Source organism: Solanum dulcamara, chromosome 7 (assembly GCF_947179165.1).
Source record: "Solanum dulcamara chromosome 7, daSolDulc1.2, whole genome shotgun sequence".
Taxonomy (NCBI): domain Eukaryota; kingdom Viridiplantae; phylum Streptophyta; class Magnoliopsida; order Solanales; family Solanaceae; genus Solanum; species Solanum dulcamara.
In genome coordinates, this window is record NC_077243.1 from 55404002 (window position 1) to 55423412 (window position 19411).

At 35.8% G+C, this 19411-nt stretch overlaps 1 protein-coding gene across 1 annotated transcript; it reads left to right on the forward strand.

The window, feature by feature from the left end:
* The first annotated feature begins 6031 nt into the window (after window positions 1–6031).
* Window positions 6032–18284, forward strand: LOC129896171 (protein ANTHESIS POMOTING FACTOR 1). The gene is made up of 10 exons (XM_055972009.1): window positions 6032–6232; window positions 7589–7689; window positions 10015–10124; window positions 10203–10269; window positions 13300–13399; window positions 15945–16061; window positions 16137–16274; window positions 16398–16476; window positions 17497–17546; window positions 17854–18284. Exons 1-10 carry the CDS (start codon window positions 6161–6163, stop codon window positions 18022–18024), a joined length of 1005 nt encoding a protein of 334 aa, XP_055827984.1. The 5' UTR covers window positions 6032–6160; the 3' UTR covers window positions 18025–18284.
* The last annotated feature ends 1127 nt before the right edge of the window (window positions 18285–19411 follow it).

Consider the following 19411-nt stretch of genomic DNA (forward strand, 5'->3'; position numbering starts at 1 on the left):
TGATATATTGAAATAGCTAATTAAATATTAGGTGTATTGTATTATATGAATACCATTAAGGTTATGCATTTAATTTTTGTGGTTTGGATGGTTGATATGTTATTGTGATTGGTCTGAAATCTCAAGACCGTGAAATTCATAATCTTGAACTTGCCCTATCAAAGGTGATGCCTTGAATAAAGAAAGCTTGATGAAATATTGTTAATGAAGTGAAATGTGATACTAAAGAATGATATATTAATAATATTTGGATCAAGAGTCACGTTTTGACAAGGTATATTGGGATTGGATGTCACGTTCTAACACAGTGGTTGATATGTTGTTGTGATTGGTATGAAATCTCATGACTATGAAATCCATAATCTTGAACTTGCCCTGTCAATGGTGATGCGTTGAATAAAAAACACTTAATGAAATATTGTTAATGAAGTGAAATGTGATAATAAAGAATGATAAATTAATTATATTTGGATTGGATGTCATATTCTGACATGGTATATTGGGATCGGGTGTCACGTTTCGACATGGCTTGGATCATAAATTTGGTTACTTTTGATTATTAAAGGACATAAGAGAGTTTCACTTAAAGTTTTGATTTAGATGATGAGGTAAAATATCATGGGTTGTTGGTCAAAGGATAAGATTGATAAACGAGTTAGCGAAAGGAACAAGAGTCTGATATATCAAAAAGTTCAAGGTATTTGAAATTTGCGTCATGGAAGGAATCTAAGAAAGTGAAGGAATAAGACATCTCGTACAGACCCTTGGTTCGGATTTGAAGGTTGTATGAGTTTTTGCCTTTGAGTTCAGATATAACCATGCAATGTGAACTAGTCCTACACAGACTTACTAGGGGTTTATCAATGACTTTTACAAAGATTGGGTTTTGATCTGAGAGACAAGCAGTGATGTGTGGAAGATGTTGCATTTTTATGTTGGTTTGAATTATTTGAATTATGGTAGATGACTTATGAGGGAGCTATGGTATGGACTTACAATTCTATATACTTATTGAAAATTTTAAGGGGATTGAAACTACTCTATTGATGGGACTACACAGACTGTTGTGATGTGTTACATAGACACTTAATGGTAAATAAATGTATTGTGCTCATAGTATACATAATTATTAGGGTGACCAAGAATCTCTCTAAATTTTGGCATGAGGTATATGATTCTTTAATTCAGATTATTCTTACAGAGGCTTAGAGGGACACTTAAGAGAATGTCCATTCCTGAATGTAAGTGGAAAAGGATTGCAATGGATTTTATGGGGGATCTTCCAAAGATATTGGATAAGTTTGATTTGATATGGGTAATTTTTGACATGTTAACTAAGTTTACACTTTTAATTCAAGTTAAGGTGACTTACAATGTATAGAAGTTAGCCAAACTCTCTATTGGCGAGATTGGAAGTTTCGATTTCCATCATATCAGATAGAGGTATGCAATTTATTTATAAATTTTGAAGGACCTTGCCGACTGAGTTATGTATTAGATTGGATCTTAGTACCGTATTCCATCCTCAAATTGATGGACAGTCCAAGCGCATAATTCAAGTGCTAGAGGATATGTTTCGTGTGTGTGATAGATTTTAGTTGTCACTGGATCGGATCTTACCCTTGGTAGAGTTTTTGTACAATAATAGCTATCACTCGAGTATTAATATGAATCCATTTGAGGCATTATATGGGAGGAGATGTAGGTCTCCCATTAGTTGGTTTGATACATTTGAAGTGAGACGTTGGGGAACTAATCCTTTGAGGAAATCGTTAGAGAAGGTGAAATTCATTCAAGTGAAGCTTCTAGCAGCTCAGAGTAGGCAAAAGGAGTATGTAGACCGAAAGGTTAGAACATGGAGTTTATGGAGGGAGACAAGTGTTGTTGACGGTTTCGCCCATGAAGGGTGTAGCGAGGTTTGGTCAGAGAGGTAAACTCAGTCCGAGGTATATTGGGCTGTTTGAAGTTCTTAAGCGTATTGGATAGGTGACCTATGAATTGGATTTATCTCCAGGTTTGTCCGGAGTGCACCCAGTACATGTTTCTATGCAAAAAAAATATCATGGTGATGGAAACTATATTATTCGCTGGGATTCGGTCTTACTTGATGAATTTTTTTCTTATGAGGAGGAGCCCATAGCTATTAAAGACAAGGAGGTTCATAAGTTGAGGTCTAAGGAGATTGCATCTGTGAAGGTCCAATGGAAGAATTGTTCAGTTGAGGAGTCCACTTGGGAGACTTAGGCGGATATGCATGGAAGATATCCACATTTATTCATCGAGTCAGGTATCCTTTTCTACCCTCACTCTTTATTTAACCGTTCGGAGATGAACGGTAGGTAAATTGGTATCTATTATAACGATCCATTAGGTTGTTTTGAGTACTAAAGATTCTTAATTAATAAAAGACTCCTTAGGTGGATTTTAAATGGATATTTTGGATAATTCGGTAACTAAAGTTATTTAATTGAGGGGTAACTTTAGATAATTAATTTAGTTGGTAGGATAAATTGATAATTTATTTAATACCCTATCCTATTTTATTTATTAAAATAAATTAATAGAATTTAATATAATTTTGTATCATACCACAAACCACTATTGATGCTTCTATCGATAACAGTCAAAGAAAACCACTGCATTACGAGAAACGCAGATCATCCAGGTAAAAACAAATGACCAATCTTCAATTTTGTAATTTATGTATGTGTATTAGAATTACATTTGGCATATGTGGTCACTTGGAGGATAAGGTGTATTATATTGGATTTAGAAGCTATTGAAGCTTTCAAATAAGGTTGCTGCTACACACGTGGGTGCTTAAAACTTTGAAGACAAATTCTTTTGTTAATTGTTAAGTAATGATTAATAGGATTATAGGATAATCATGGATAATGGTTGGGAAAGGATGGTTGGTGTGATTGAATTGGTGGCGGTAGTAACATTCTCCAATTAGTTTTTTTTGGAATGTTATTAGTTCGAATCAGTTAGTTCCTGTTTAAAATTTACTCTTTTAATTTATACATTATAATTCAAGTTTTGATATATTGAGATAGCTAATTAAATATTAGGTGTATTGTATTATATGAATACCATCAAGGTTATGCTATTTGGAGGAATTAAGACTTAATCCTAGGCTTGAGTTTTAGGAAATTGATTATAGAGTTGGGTGAGTTGTTGGGTCTAGGTTAAACATATATATATTATTGGTGTCTACAGATTTGTTTACTTACAAATATTATATATTTGATAGATTGGAAACGTGAGGCATTGAAGAAAGACTCGTTTGCTTATGAATATTGTATACTTGATAGATTGGAAACGTGAGGCATTGAAGAAAGACTCGTTTGCTTATGAATATTGTATACTTGATAGATTGGAAACGTGAGGCAATGAAGAAAGGAAAGACATTAGTGAATTAGCTTGTTTGACTTCTGCTTCTTCAGTTGAGGTAGGTTATGGTTTTATTCTATATCATAGATACACTCTTAATAGTGATTGATAGTCATTGAGTAATGTGTGAAATTTACTATGCATTTAATTTTTGTGGTTTGGATGGTTGATATGTTATTGTGATTGGTCTGAAATCCCAAGACCGTGAAATCCATAATCTTGAACTTGCCCTATCAAAGGTGATGCCTTGAATAAAGAAAGTTTGATGAAATATTGTTAATGAAGTGAAATGTTATAATAAAGAATGATATATTAATAATATTTGGATCAGGAGTCACGTTCCGACAAGGTATATTGGGATTGGATGTCACGTTCTGACAGGGTATATTGATCTTGTTGGTTGCCATCTGTTAAATGCTATGGTTGATTTCCCGCTATTACTTTATGCATATTGATTTCTATTTTGAGTCGGCCGATGATACCTACTCAGTACATGTTGCCCTGTGCTGACCCCTACTTGTATTTTTCTTTATTTTATTTTCTAGAGTGCAGCGAGTGTTCAATCGATTTCGACTCGACCTCAGCTCTAGTCAGTGTCCAGCACATCAGGTTCCAGGGTGAGCTATTCCTTCTAGCTCTTGTTGGATTCTCTTGGGCATGGCATGATGTCTTTAGTTTTTGGACACATTAAGTTATTTATTTATTCTAGTATTGATATTTTCAGACTTAGTATTTTAGAATTAGATATCCTTGAAGTGATGACTTTCAGGTTTTTGAAAAACGTATCTAATAGACTTTAGTGATTTTATTATTTCTTACTTTCATAAATTGAGCTTCCGCATTATTTTTATATTTTATAAGTTGAAATTGTATCGTTGGTTCTCCCACCTAGGATATTAAGTGTGAGTGTCACTCATGACCCGTTTTGGGTCGTGACAATTTACCAATAAGATAAATGTTTTATTTTTCTCATGACTTTACTCATGTTTTAATGATATTTGTCCTGCATCCATGATTCATATTGCTCATGTCCTATATTTATTGTCCATGCATCTTCTCACATACTTAGTGCATTTCATGTATTAACGCATACTTTTGCTTATATTGTATCATAATATAAGGTCCGACAATCGCGTTCATCCACCTCCCGCTCGTGGCTAGAGTTCATTATTGTTGCTTTGTTGGTGAGTCCTCATGTTCCTAGGATGAGACATTTACTTGATTATGAGTCTATGACTTTCTTTTAACTTTCATATTGGGTGAGCTGGGAGATTGTCTCACGCCCCCATCTAATAGTAGATGCATGTTAGATAGTAAATAGTCTGTGTTGTTATTTTCTCATTTCGAGACTTATGCTTTTATTCAGATGTTGCTTCCGTATCATGATCTTTCTTATTTACTTTCTTTACCTTATGTATGCTCTTGATGTTATGCTAAGAGGCTTGGTTGTGGTCCTTCAAAATTCTAATTGCCGTGTTACGGCTAAGCCCTAAGTCAGGTCGTGACAGATTTTCTCCATGGAGACCACCACTGTCAGTGGTGGCCTCTACAGATCTTGAACAACATGCGTGGTGTGGACTTCTCAGGACCCTTGAAGGGGTCGGACCACGAGACACCACCAGAGCTCGTGGTGCCTCCCAAAGTTCGTGAACCCTCTCGTGGTCCTCCACCCCTAAGTGCCCACTTCTAGAGTGGGACCACTTGAGCTCTCCACGACCCCGTGGTCTTCTTCATGACCCATTAAGGGCTCCGTGAAGTCCACATAGTGCAAAGAAACTTCTTTTGAACTCCATTTCTGACTTTCCAACTTCCGGGGGTCTTACAACCATATATTCTAACTGATGTGTCTAAAATAACAATTGTCGGAAGTTTGTAATGCCGCATGAATAATTATGCTAAATTGAAAATGGTGACCTATACCTGAATAATCTTGACCCCGAGATGAAGTTTCACTAAAGCTACCATATCTTTGAGCCCTTTTGCCATTGCCTCCCTAAGCATGACGATGTATCATCTCAATGTTCTTCGCATGATCAATAACCTGCTATAAAGAAGCCCTAAAATTCACCAAATGCATCAAAGACATATGCATCAGATTAATCAACTCCTTCACGAATCTTCTCCTTGATTGGTAGAATCATCAATGCATGCAGGGTTAAGGCATGAAACATGGTCTCATACTCTATGACCGACATAGTAACTAGTTGGAGACCCTCAAATTGATCTCTCCTACTCTTTCAAACTGCTAGGTACATACTTTTTTTTAGAAAAGACCTCAAAAAATTGAGTCTATGTCAAAGAAGGTGAACTAGCCAATCTACAATCAACATAGGCCCTCCACGTCAAATATGGGTCATATTCGCAAAATTTAAATTATGAGTTTTTTTTATTGAAACATAAATTTATGTGTAATGTTTTCAATTTTTAAAAATTGAAATCACAAACTTGAAACTAATATCCTAACTTTTTAGTAGGATTTGAGATTAAAAATCAAACCTCATAATCGAAATTAAAATTTTATTCAAATATCATAAACAAAATCTAATTCTAAATGAAAACTTGTACTTAATCCATTATCATAAGTAGAAAAATTAAAATTGATGAATAATTGAGGGATTTCGAGTGCTCGTAATATATATACACTTTGTACTCTTTGAAAGTGGTCAAACAGTCCGATGACCAGAGTTCAGCAAAAGGTTTTTGCTGTATGAGGGTATTAAAAACCCTATAGTAATAAGCATAAAAGTGTAGAAGTTTGTTGTAGAAGATGACGGCACTGTCGGAGCTCACCGATGACATTGTTCGGAGCATGGCCGTAGGAGCCACTTTCTCTGATTTTGTGAGTTTCTACTTCGACGTGTGTCTATACACATATATGAATATTCATCTGAGTACATTTGTTTATACACAAGGAAGGATGGAGCAACTAAATAAATATGTACAAAAATAACGGCCCTCTTTTTGAGAATCAAATACTTAATATGTGTGAATTTTTAACACACTTCTATATGGATGATCTTAGGATAATTCAATTCAATTTTTTTGTACTACTTAATAGAAACGTCAAGAGCAATTAACCCAATGTGAATATTTAAATATCAAAGAATGGATTATTATTTTTATTCTATCCATGGTCCACCAGGACGGTTCATGGTAGCTGGGAGATCCGAACTGTTGTTACTGTAATGACTGGAACTACTAGGTGATCCCCTTGGGGGCTACCAGTACTGATGTTTTATTGTAGTAACATCTTAACACAGTGGAATTTGAGTTTGAGATGATAGATGGATCAGGGTCAGGTCAGGGCACTGTTTTTGGTATATTGTAGATCAAGTGGTGTCTGATGAGTGGTTGTTAAAATATTACTTCCTATAATTTTGAGTGTTTACAGATTTAAGTATGTCCAAAAGACAATATCAATGTGCCATTTGTTATAGCTGTTAAGGCATTTTCTCGTTTGCAGAAAACTTAACTTTTTGTGTTACCAAATATTTCTATTTACAATGATGTGCACTCTCATGTAGACTTTGAAATAAGATATTTCACTGAGAATATAACAGCCTATTCTACTTCTTTTGCTACTTTGTAAATTTGCCTTCTGGCTTCCATCATGTAAATGGTCCAGATGGTTAAAGTAGTTCTAGCATTTTCCTGGACTCTGAAAAAAGGTATACTAGAAATGATTGAAGAAAGACACAGGCTAACAACAAAAGCAAAGTTGAGAACATGGGAAATTGGTTTAACTTGGTCCTATGTCTACCACTCCCTATCCTTAATGCATTTGTTAGCTGCAGTTTAAATGCAAATTAACTAGTTGAAGATGGAAATTAATAATGTTTTCTACTTTTTCAATATGCGATCAAAGAAACCCTTTATCGTAATGCATTAAAGATAGAGGAGGTTAATGAGGACTTATTGTAAGCAAACCTAGGGACAGATCCATACTTTTGAGCTCACCCTACACATTCATGCTCTTTTATGCAACATCATTCTTTTAATCACGACCTTTTTTTTTTTAGATTGTTATACTATCTTGTAGCTTTACTAGAAATTCTGCATTGTGTGAGACGTTCTTATCGATAATGTACTACTTTTTCAGGATACATATATTATGTATCGCTGTTTCAATCTATTAATTTTAAGCTTTGTATCTATGACAACCTTGCTTTTACCCGGGCATATCTCTTTCTTTCAGGGTGGGCAGATAAACTCACTTGATTTTCATCGGACAGAAGATTTGCTGATAACCGCAAGTGAGGATGATTCAATTCGACTTTTTGACATTGCCAATGGGAAGTAAGTCGTTGGAACAATCTTGCAAGAAAAGCTCTTCGTGTAATTTTCCTATGTATCATCCACTTACAGTATTGTGTCAGGTCATTAGTCATGCCAAATTAGTAGATTAAACGTCATTCATCATCCATCATCCATCATCCATCATCCATCATCCATCAACATGATGTTTGTAATGTCATCTGAGATTGGAATTGGTTTAATAATACAGGACTATAATAAGAAAAAGCATAGCAACAATCCTTGAATATGTTATTATTCAGATCATAACCAAACCTTGAGTATCGTCTTTGTCTCCTTTATTTAAAGACTTGGTAAATCTCCATCAGATCATTACCCATTTTGTGGGCTTATCAGGTTTTGCCAACTTCATATTTTCCAGCTTGCAAATTCTGGCTATGACTTCATGTTTTTAAGTACTATTCCCTCCGTTCCAGTTTATGTGACGCACTTTCGGTTTTAGTTTGTTCAAAAAGAATGACACACTTCTAAAATTGGAAACAATTAACTTTATACTTCCCATTTTACCCTGAGAAACTTTTATAACCTCACAAATATTATGGCTTGTTTAATGCTACATGTTTCAACAATTTACAGCCATACAATTTCTATGACATATTTCTAACCACAAGTTTCAAAAGTCTCTATGTCTTTCTTAAACTCCGTGCCAGTTCAATCTATGTCACTTAAATTGGCACAGAGTGAGTGTTAAATTAGTTGATTTTGTGCAGTTTTGAACTAATATATTTGAAGTTAGTGAATTTTTGCCATATTTAAAGGGTATATGCACAGATTGTGTAATCATCTGGCATTATGATTTTGTAGTTTCTATAGTTATCTTTTTCACTGAAAATATGTATTTTCAAAAGGCCACATGTATTCTGAAACTTAACAATCCTTCAATCAGTATTATAGGTTACTACGTGGGCTTTTAAAATGTGAAGAACTCATAGTAGAATAGTATTTTAAAAAGTTATAGGTTCACAGGAGGACTGCATTAGGCTGCAGAAGCCATTCCATAGAAAATGCTAAGATTTATAGACAAAAAAGTGGCTGAAAAAGTTTCAATCATTTTGGAACTGCACCATTGGTTGATTAGTACGGCAAACTAAGAACTTTACTTCCAATAGTGGCCATTATATCAGAACAAGAGTGCAAGGACTTTACCATGGTAGGCGTATATGAGATTATTTGGGGAAGTTAAAGAACTCCTGTCTATAGGGCTCTTAAGGATGAAAAGCAACTTTGACATGAATATTTAAGCTATGTTAAGAAGCTTGACTGTAAATATTTTTGTGCTGGGGCGATTTATTGGTGTCCTCTTGACTGCGACTGATTCATTTTGATTGTTGATTATGTACCAAGGAAATGCCCCCAGGCCTTTGGTCCAGTGGTAAGAGTGAATCGTGATGTGTTGGTTAGGTACATCTCACAGGTTCGACCTTACCGTAGACAAAAGCCTAGTTTTAAATGGAGAATGTTCTAAGGGGAAAACCCATTATACACTGAGTTTCAAACATTGTGCTATTGGATCTAGGGGACTTCTCAGTTATAAAAATAAATGTACCAAGGAAATGGGGTTGAGTTACTGGTTCAAATTCATTTCTAGATTATCTTCATTGTCTATCATTATAGGGATGTCTGTCAATGATGGAGTGGAGTGTTCATACTCATTCCACATTTTACAAAAACACTATTAGGTTGGGGGAGCATATAATTACCTTGTGCGTATTTCTCCATTTTGAAATGTTTTATACAACTTAGGGGTCGTTTGATAGGATGCATTAGAAAAAAACAATGCATTCAATAGATTTGTGTACTCCTAATACTTTGTTTGGTACACTTCTTCAACCTATGTATAACTAATGCAAGCATTAGTTATTCACTCTATTTAGTATTATGCTATGTATAACTAATACATGGGAAACCATGGTATTAGCAATACAAGAAGTTTTAATGAATGCATTAGCATGGTTTAAGACACATTTGCCACTGTATTTGTGGAGGGTACTTTTGTAAACAAGTATTTTTTTCTTAGAAATTATGCAATGCATGTTGTTTTTAATACACCAAACCAAACACCGCATAAGAAATAATCTCAACATAACTATTGCAAGCATAAATACTAGCATTACTAATACACATTATTCAACACTATTCTTATGAATCCTACCAAACGACCCCTTAGACTTTAGACCGATTCAAGACATGATTCAGTTTGATCCTTAAAGCAAGTTTTAGCTTTTCAATAATGCAACTAATGTCTCTATGAGCTATCTTAACTAGACCAGAATATGTAGTTCCTATCAAGTTCTTTTTCACCTTCAGGTTGCTGAAGACTACATATCATAAGAAGCATGGAGCTGATCGAATATGCTTTACCCACCACCCTCATTCTGTTATATGCTCTTCAATACACAACTTGGATTCGCATGGAGGTGATTCTCTTTGTACCAACTTCTGATTTTAAATTACATGGAAGGATACTTTACATGTTGCTTTGTGTCTGCTGCCAGAGTCTTTGCGATACCTATCCATGTACGATAATCGATGCCTTCGTTACTTTAAGGGACACAAAGAAAGGTAGGTGCTTGTCTCTTGGTATTTATCTGAGAAATGATTGGAAGAATGTGCATTTTCTGTAGAAATATGGGAATTGACAATGGACTGCCTGATTTTCTTATGAATGCTTACGATGCAAAACAGCTGAAATGGTTGTACTACACGTGCTTAGAATGCTTAATTTACTGATTTAATTTACACTTTCAAACAATTTCTTTTGGCTTAAAGAAGATGCTACAGAGGTTTATGCCTGTTCTCTCCCAATGGAAATAAAAATTGTTATGATGTAGAAGAGAAATGAATCCAATGATGATAAGGATGAGATGTCTTACAAAACAAACATAACAGACATTTAATGGGTGACACTTCAGGTTTATTTATGTATCGTAACAGTCATCGGTTGACATTATTCTCTTCCCTTCGTCTCTCTTTGGCACGACCCGAAATCAGGCCATGATGGTGCCTACTACACCCCCCAAGTAGGCAAGCCTAAAACCCAAAAGACAACCTTGTTGAAGACAATAACTCAAATATAATAATAACAATAACAATAGCGGAATCAGGAATATCATATAAGGAAACGGGCCATATCAAAAATCCGTAGCACAATACAAAATATAAAAAAGAGGCCTGAAAGTGACCAAGGAGACAAACTGACACAAGACCAAATCCCCAGACCAAGTGTCACCTATACAGGAGCTACTAAGTACAGGAAAGCTATATATACAAGGGAACTGACTAAGCAAAATACAAAAATACAAGTTAGTACAACAAACGGAAAGCAACAAGTCTCTTGACACTGGGAGCTCACCATGATTCGGGTTTGTGACGGCCAAGGGAGATCCAAGACTCACGGAGGGTGGCTCGTACTAGGAGCTGCATCAAAAAAAGATGCAGAAATGTAGTATAAGTATCAAAACACGGGGTATTCAATAGGCATCATAGGCCGATCGAGCTCAGAAAGATCATATATATATATATATAAGGGAGTAAGATATCAAGGAAAGGGGGCTTACTTTTCCTGAGGCTGATTCATCCTATTCAAATTTAGCTATGGTAATGGAAGAGGAAAAGTTTTCAGATGAGATGGACCCCCAAGAGATGAGAGAGAACCCCCAATTGCTTAGGGGTCGCACTCTGTCCCGCTTGGTGGACGAAATCTTCTCTCCTTTTTGAATTCTTTCTCCCACACACCTTTTTTGCCCTCTTTCGCCAAGGAGGAAAGAATAATCTTCCAAGCGGACAGAGACTTAAATTTCCATTAGATTCATTCCTAAGCTTGTTTTGTTGCAGCAAAATGATCAGTCCGAGAGTGCTGGAGATAAGAGAAAGCGGTAAAAACCTCTCTTATTCGGTCTCCGAGAAGTCGGACGACTCTTCAGTAACCCAGGGTGATCCGACCCCTTCGACGCTTTTTTCGCTGTATACCCCCTCCATCCTTCGGGGGTGGAAGAAAGGGTACTCTAATTTGAATACATAGTAGGGCCCCAGAACGCTAAAAGGTTGGGGAACAAGAGTTGTCACGATAGAAAAGGGAAAAAAATCAATGACTATAAGGAACCAACGACTCTCTCTTCTTAAACAACCTATATCCTCCACACTTAATCAACATTTGATAGATTATCCAACCCCGAGCAATCTTAGTTATTGGTGGGGGTTCAGTGCTACAACTACAATCTAACCGTTCAATGAATAACAAACATAACCGGGCATAGAGAAACTCACACATTACCAAGAAGAGAGCATCCAAGTATGCGGAAGAATACAATCACATAATAAGATAAGATGATGCAATGTACTGGCCAAATGCATAATAGTAGAAGCTCAGAAGAACCCTCGAGTCGCCCGAAATGGAACCTCAGACTCATCAACAGTAAACCAATAACCCGAATATGTATCGACGGGCCGCCCGGAATGATTCCTCGGACTTATCAATAATGTGAAATAGTAAAATGTAGCCCAAAACTAGGTCAATGGGCTGCCTGGAATGGTACCTCGGACGTATCAGTAGTAACCAAAAATACGGAATAAAACCATGCGACCAAGTGATCCGTTGCCATTCAGTCATGCAATTTTCAAGAATTTCCCAGTTAATCAAATAAATTCCATTTTTAAGACAACTCCTATCTAGTATGATTTCCTTCAAAAACTAGTTCCTTAAGAAAAAGGAGAAAATGCATCTTGCCCCAACGGAGCTCAACAAGTAGAAAAAAATATAGCAAAACCATTTAAAAAGGACCTAAAACCTGAATCTTCTTCCCTTACCAAGATCAAAAGTCATGCGACGTGATCCTTTCTTATGCACTTGTGGCAAATGCATAAGTAATTCACACGAATGCAACCCAACCAATAATAAACAAATCACGCCACAAAGCACATCACACAAGAACCGGGTGAACACCCATTACAGAGAAACGGTACTAACCTGGAACTCCAGCCAGTCCAAGTCCAAGGCCTCGGGCCCAACAAGTAGAAAATAAAGCGATAAAAGCCAAAAATAACATGAAGACATCCAACAATTCCGAAGGCACTCAAGACTCTTAAAACTAAGTTTCATGTCACCTAGAAGCATACTAAGGAGCTAGACTCGTCAAACAATCCAAGGATCAATCTAAACTAAAGCTTAACGACTAAAGTCTATGCTAAAACACCCGGATATGGCCATTTCAAGTTAAAAGATCATGCAAGCCTAAATTTATCACCTAAAACCTTCCTAACGATCATACTAATCATATGTATACATATAAACTATCCGAGTCAAGTCTAAAAAAAGAGACCATAACCTATCTCAAGGCCGAAAACCGCTCACAAACAACTACTTGGGAGCTTTTCCCTTCCGAAGAGCCTTCGAACGGTGCCACACTATCAAATTAGCGAGAGAATATCAAAACAAGACAAGTGATACCCATATTGCAATTAATTAATTCGGAAACAAAAACAGTAAAAGCAGGCAAAAATACAAAAATGGTCTCGAGGGTCATTACACTCTTCCTACCATTTGATATTGACATAATGATTATCTTCAAATCTGTTACTCTTACTTGGATGCAGGGTTGTGTCACTGTGCATGTCTCCAGTTAATGACAGCTTCATGTCTGGTTCTCTTGACCATAGTGTGAGGATATGGGATCTTCGCGTAAATGCATGCCAGGTTGGTATCACATCTTTTATGGAATAAACCTAGTCTTAAATTGTCAAAGATATATTAGACTTGTCTTAGTAACTTTAGTGGGCTTCTAAAGGGGTGGGGTGTGTAATGGTTGCGTGACCAACTTTCTTAAACTTTGACTAATCCATTGGGTACATATTACCTCTCCCTTAAGAAGATAAGAAGAAATCACCTAACATTTTTTAATCTCTGTTATGATTTGAACTCGTCTCACATGGTCTATTCCAATTACATTAGCTATTAGGTCACACTTTCTGAGGGAAGTCCAATTAAATGATTAGTAACATAGGAAAAGGGTGTTATTAGTCACACATTGGTAATGAAATATTCTTCCTTAGTGACACAAAATGTATCGAGTAATGCTAATCCTATCCAATGAAACAAAACCAAGAAAAGGTGAAACTAATTAAATGAGCTTTTGGACAAGTTGAGGAAATTAGGACAATCTTTTGTAGAACCATAAACCACATACATTTATTTTCTTTTGAGGTTGAGTTGTTCTCTCTGAACAGAACTTGGCATTTGTAACTGTGGTTCCCACTTATGGAATTTGCAATAGTGTTTTCAGAAGGGAGAAACTCAAAAAGTGACAAGGGTCCTAGAGCCTTAAGAAGGAAGCAAAGTGCACTCTTCACTTCAAGCGCAATTTTAAAATAATATCAACATGAATATTGAACAAATAAAAAAAATAACTAAATAAACAAGACCTCAAAAAAATAATATCTATTACCAAATCTTTCAATTTTAAGAAGAGCTAATAATTTTAGTAGTTTGGTGGTAGGAGTTGTCTTTGTTTAAATTTAAATTTAGTTAGATGAGTTTAGGTGAGATATTATAGGCTTTTGAATTTTATTTTGCAGATTTTCTGCAAATATTTTTTGTTTTAAAGTTGGTTATTTAAAGCTATTTGTGCTTAATATAATCCAAGAGAGAAAATTTCAATCATTCTTCCAACCTTTTTTGTTGCACCATCTTTTAAAAAACAATAGTTATCTTGAAAGAGAAAAGAAATAGCTCCATGACTAGTCCTAATTGATGAAGTTGAAGAGGAAGAACAAGATGAAGAATATTTTGACAATCTTGATGAAGAATAGGAGTTCTAAACTTTGAAGTGCTAAACAATTTTGTTTTTATTTTGCTCGTCTTATGGAGGATAATAAGCTACTTTCTAAATCGAAAGATTTGCTCATAGGTACTCCCTCCGTTTTAGTTTGTGTGCCCTGATTTGACTCGACACGGAGTTTAAGAAAATAAAGAACACTTTTGAATCTTGTGGATTTCATCTAAAGATGTGATTAACATACCAAAATGTCCTTTGAATTTTGTGGTCATTTCAGGTAGAATGTAGTGTAGTCAAAGGCGCGCTTTAAGCACGCTTAAGCCCTGAAGCGAGGCTCAAAACATGTTGAGTGCTTTAGGGTCGTCATCAAGGTTCTAAAGCAAATTTTTTCTTGCCAATGAGCCTCTTCATAAGAAGTGACACTAAACAATTGATATTTTACTTTATCATAACTTGTTTTTCAATTTCTTTGGTCATATATTTGTCATTCATGATTATAATTATTAGTCTTGGACTAAACATATATATTTGTATTTTTTTCTCCCTTGCACCTTTTTTCATTAAAGCCCATGCTTTATTTGCGCTTTGTGCTTAAAGTCCCAACGGACCTTAGAGCTTTTTTGCGCCTTTTGCCTTTGATAACACTGGTAGAATGTTAGGTGTAAAGAGTTATTAAATATAGAAAGTGGTATTCTTTTTTAAACAAACTAAAAAGGAAAGTAAGACAAACAAATTGAAACAGAGGGAGTATCATTTTTTTCTAGCTCTTGTTTATTTAGGTATATTATTAGTGCAATGTTTATTTCGATATTCTTTTAAAACTGTGCTTCAATTCAATGAAGCGTGCGTATCACTTAAAGTCTTGTTGCTTTTTTGCGCTTCTTGCTTCTAAAAACACTGGTTTTTAGAAGAAAAAAGGTTGGTGCATAGCTGCATTTTATTTGAAAATTATTTTCAGATTAATCAGACTGGGTACTCATTGATCTGAAAGGACTGTATTTACAGAGTAAATTTCGCAAGTCACAAAATAGGTTAAATATCAATTCTTATTCCTTTATACTCTTCAGGCTTGGACTTATATGTTATTTAATGATCTCATATATTAATTCTTCAGAGATTAGGGGCATATTCCCCAGTTCACTAGGAACCTCTCTATGGTTTGACATTGTACAGTTGCAACTGTGGCAGAAATAGCCTCAGATTACACCCATTTTCTTGTGCATGCATGACTGGCGTGAAAACACTATCTATGCCTTTAGTCCCACTTACTTTTGAGCTGGTTGGATGCTAATCTGCTACTATGTTAGCAGTTAGCAGTTGTCAGCTCTCACAAATATTAGAAGTTCTGGTCCAGTGTACTATAGTGTTAAATTAGTGTAAAGAAGACCAACAGTTGGTACTAGCTTGTCAAACTTCTACCTCGTGAAACACATGCTTGTGATATACACTCACTCTTGTAGTTTTCAGGGGATTTTGCGTCTAAGAGGTAGACCTGCAGTTGCTTATGACCAACAAGGCCTTGTCTTTGCAGTGGCAATGGAAGGGGGTGCCATCAAATTGTTTGATTCAAGATATTTTGACAAGGTTTGTGCCTCTAAAGTTCAGCTTCCTTTTTCATTACAAAAAATGATTTTTTTTTTCATGTGTTGTGATATGTAGGGGCCCTTTGAAACCTTCCTAGTTGGTGGAGATACAGCTGAGGTTTGTGACATAAAATTCAGCAATGATGGAAAATCAATGCTTTTAACAACTACTAGTAATAGCATCTATGTGCTTGACGCCTATGGAGGAGAGAAGGTTATTTTTCCATCAGAATTCTTTCCTTTCTGCTCTAGATTTTTATCTTTTTTTCCTATTATTTTTCATGATGTTTTGTGGACTTATCCAACACTAAATGACTAAACTATTTTACTGGTGCAGCGGTGTGGGTTTAATCTGGATCCCTCCCCAACAGCTGTGGAGGCGACCTTTACACCAGATGGCCAGTATGTTGTTTCAGGTATTAGATTATATTTTTTGAGCTTATTATTAACCGAAGAAGAATCCTCCTATATTATTGTCGGAGCCTAGATATTAGACTTAGTATGATCCCACTTTACTCCCGACTTGATGTGTAGGTTTACATGACATTCATGCTTGTGTACTGTAGCAGACTGCCAGATGAATTAGTTGGAGTGTGTGCAAGCTTTCTGGGGACATTACCGTCATTAAAAATATCTAATGCCCTATAGGAATGTTGAAGCAGTATTGTATACTTCCAGAATACCTGCCCTATCTTTGTGCCTTTTTGGTCCTTGTTTTTCTGGAATCTTTCATAGCCTGACCTTGGGAACCATATTAGTTGGTAGTTATGCATAGGTTATCATTTGGACACACTGCATAAATGTTAACCATGCATGAACGTGTTTTTCGTTTTCTACCTTCACTGATTAATGATCATTACTGCTCAAATAAAAATAGATGAGTGAGAAAGTGAAAGAGTTTACTACCTATAATCTTAGAGCTTGACCAATACAATTCTTGTATAAGTTGTGAACCACCAGTAGCCTTGTATAAGCACAATGACTTGGCGGTCATCAGAATTTAACACTCTTTCAGGCCCTTTCGAGGAAAAAAGTTAAATGGAAAATATAAGTTTCTAGCAAGAAGCTAGAACATATTGCAGACATTGTTTGGACAAAGAGTTCGGGGGAAAAGAAATTTTTGCACTAGATATTCTGGTGCACTCTACCCTCCCCAAACCCCACATGGTGAGATTATACTAGGTTTGTTGTTGTTTGTTGTTGTATATTCTGGTGCAAATAATCTTTGGGAAATAGTGATCATGCATTGCCTGCACTGTAATATTTTTTGGTTTGCGCCTCCGCTTTGATGAGAATTCTTCTGCTGTCAACCTTGGTTCTTATTTTTCATCCTGTTCTTAATATGAAGTGCTCACTGTCAAATGCAAATTTGAGGCATTTTTCTCCTTGATCTTATAAATGCTACTAGAACTAAATGCTTTGTATTCATGTTTAAGGTTCAGGAGATGGAAACTTGCATGTGTGGCACATCAACACACTAAATAAGGTCTCCTCCTTTTGGTTACTCTCTCTCTGTTGGGCATTTTTACAGCTATTATTTGGGTCTTCCCAGCTGGAAATTTGGACAATCATTGATCCATCTGTTTGAGTATCCTGCCTTTATGCATACACTTATTACTCATAGGGAGAACTTATCTACAGTCCGTGTTTACCCTAGACCTATGAACACATGACATGTTTATTTCATATGCTCTTTTATCAGGTGTATATTATCGCTTTAATTTTCCATTACTCATCAGTACAGTTTGTGTTCTTTTATATTTCGAGGACTAAGAAAATGACTGTTTTGATAGGTTTGTAGCTGGGATAGCCACATAGGCGTGGCATCGTGCTTGAAATGGGCCCCAAGAAGAGTCATGTTTGTTGCTGCATCATCAGTTCTTACCTTTTGGATTCCTGATCATAGAGGTTCTGGTGAGGCCACTGGAGTCCAAATAGAAGAACAAGTTACTCTTACTCAATGACGTCTTTATAAGTTACATGTATGCGTAAACACACTTGGGCACTCTCAAGAGTTATATGAACGTTTTTGATTCTTGTCAGTGCTTTTATTTCCCAAGGTTCGAAATTTTATTTGTCCTTTCTTTTCTCAAATCCTATGTCTGTGTTACTGCGTAGGTAGCATGTGTGCCTTTTATTTGATGTCTTTCTTTTTGAAAAAAGGGGAAAAAACAAGGACTTGGATGTTCCTTTCTATCTGGTATAAATAAATAGGTTTCACGTATCTTCTATATGGGTTTACTCAAATTGTGATCGTTTTGCAATTCTCTTGCCACTTCGAACTCATTCCATCACTGTTAGCTTCCTACCCTCCCAACTCTTTTCTATTGGGCGTAGACGAGTTGTTGAAGGTCCATAATCACTTCAAACATCGACTTTGTAATTGCAGTTTTAAAAGTTGTAAATCTGTTTAGGTGGTGAGTACAATGAGGCTTTACTGTATAAGGCTAATCTCATCCTTATAAGAGTTTTTCTAGGCACTATGGCAAAGAACAAGAGGAATTTTTTGAACTTGGGAGCGTTTAGTATGTGAATATGTTTAGTATGTGATATAATTTTAGGAAAAGGTATAAATTCATCCCTGAGCTGGTCTCGAAAATTTAGTTACATGCTTAAATTATTATGGTAATTTATTACACACTTATACTATTCAAAAGTGAATTTATTTTTTCCTGGAACGTATAACACCACTCTCACAATGAGAGGTGTATTACACTTGTGTCACATCACTGTCATCTCATTGCCACATTAGATGCCATGTCAGATTTCGAAAAAAAAATTCTCCATGTCATAAGTTGCTTCTTCTTCTTCAATGAACACCACCATGGAACCACTAGTATTGCCATCATATCACTATCAAATTAATATATTTCACTATAAAAAATTGAAACCACCTACAATCAAATCCACAAAAATTGTAATTAACGACCACAAAATTCAACACTCATATCCAGACTCATCACTAAAATTACATCATCATCATCTAAAGGTACAAATCCATCACCAAATATCACCACAACCATTATCAATATCAATTTTTTTTCTTCACCACCTTCAACTTCCTCTTCTTTGCCACCCATCACCAATAAATCCACCATTATATTTTATTTTTTAAACCCAATCATTAATTTTATAACCACCAACAAAGTCGAAGAAAAAATCGGATATAATGGAGAAGCTATAATGGGATAAGAATTAAACTAGGATGTGATTGGGTGGGGGGGGGGAGAAGATTCTGGTGGGGGTGGGGGTGGGGTAGGTGGGAATCGAGTATGGAAGGTGATGAAAAATAAAAAATAAAATGAAGAAGAGGAATAAGTGGGTAGGGTGCGAAGAAGAAGAGGCATGGGA

What these genes read in the sequence shown, in the direction of transcription:
- LOC129896171 (XM_055972009.1), top strand. Translation starts at nt 6,161, where the DNA reads ATGACGGCACTGTCGGAGCTCACCGATGACATTGTTCGGAGCATGGCC. An exon ending in GAGCCACTTTCTCTGATTTT is followed by an intron (nt 6,233 to 7,588) that starts GTGAGTTTCTAC and finishes TCTTTCTTTCAG; the next exon opens with GGTGGGCAGATAAACTCACT. An exon ending in TTTGACATTGCCAATGGGAA is followed by an intron (nt 7,690 to 10,014) that starts GTAAGTCGTTGG and finishes TTTCACCTTCAG; the next exon opens with GTTGCTGAAGACTACATATC.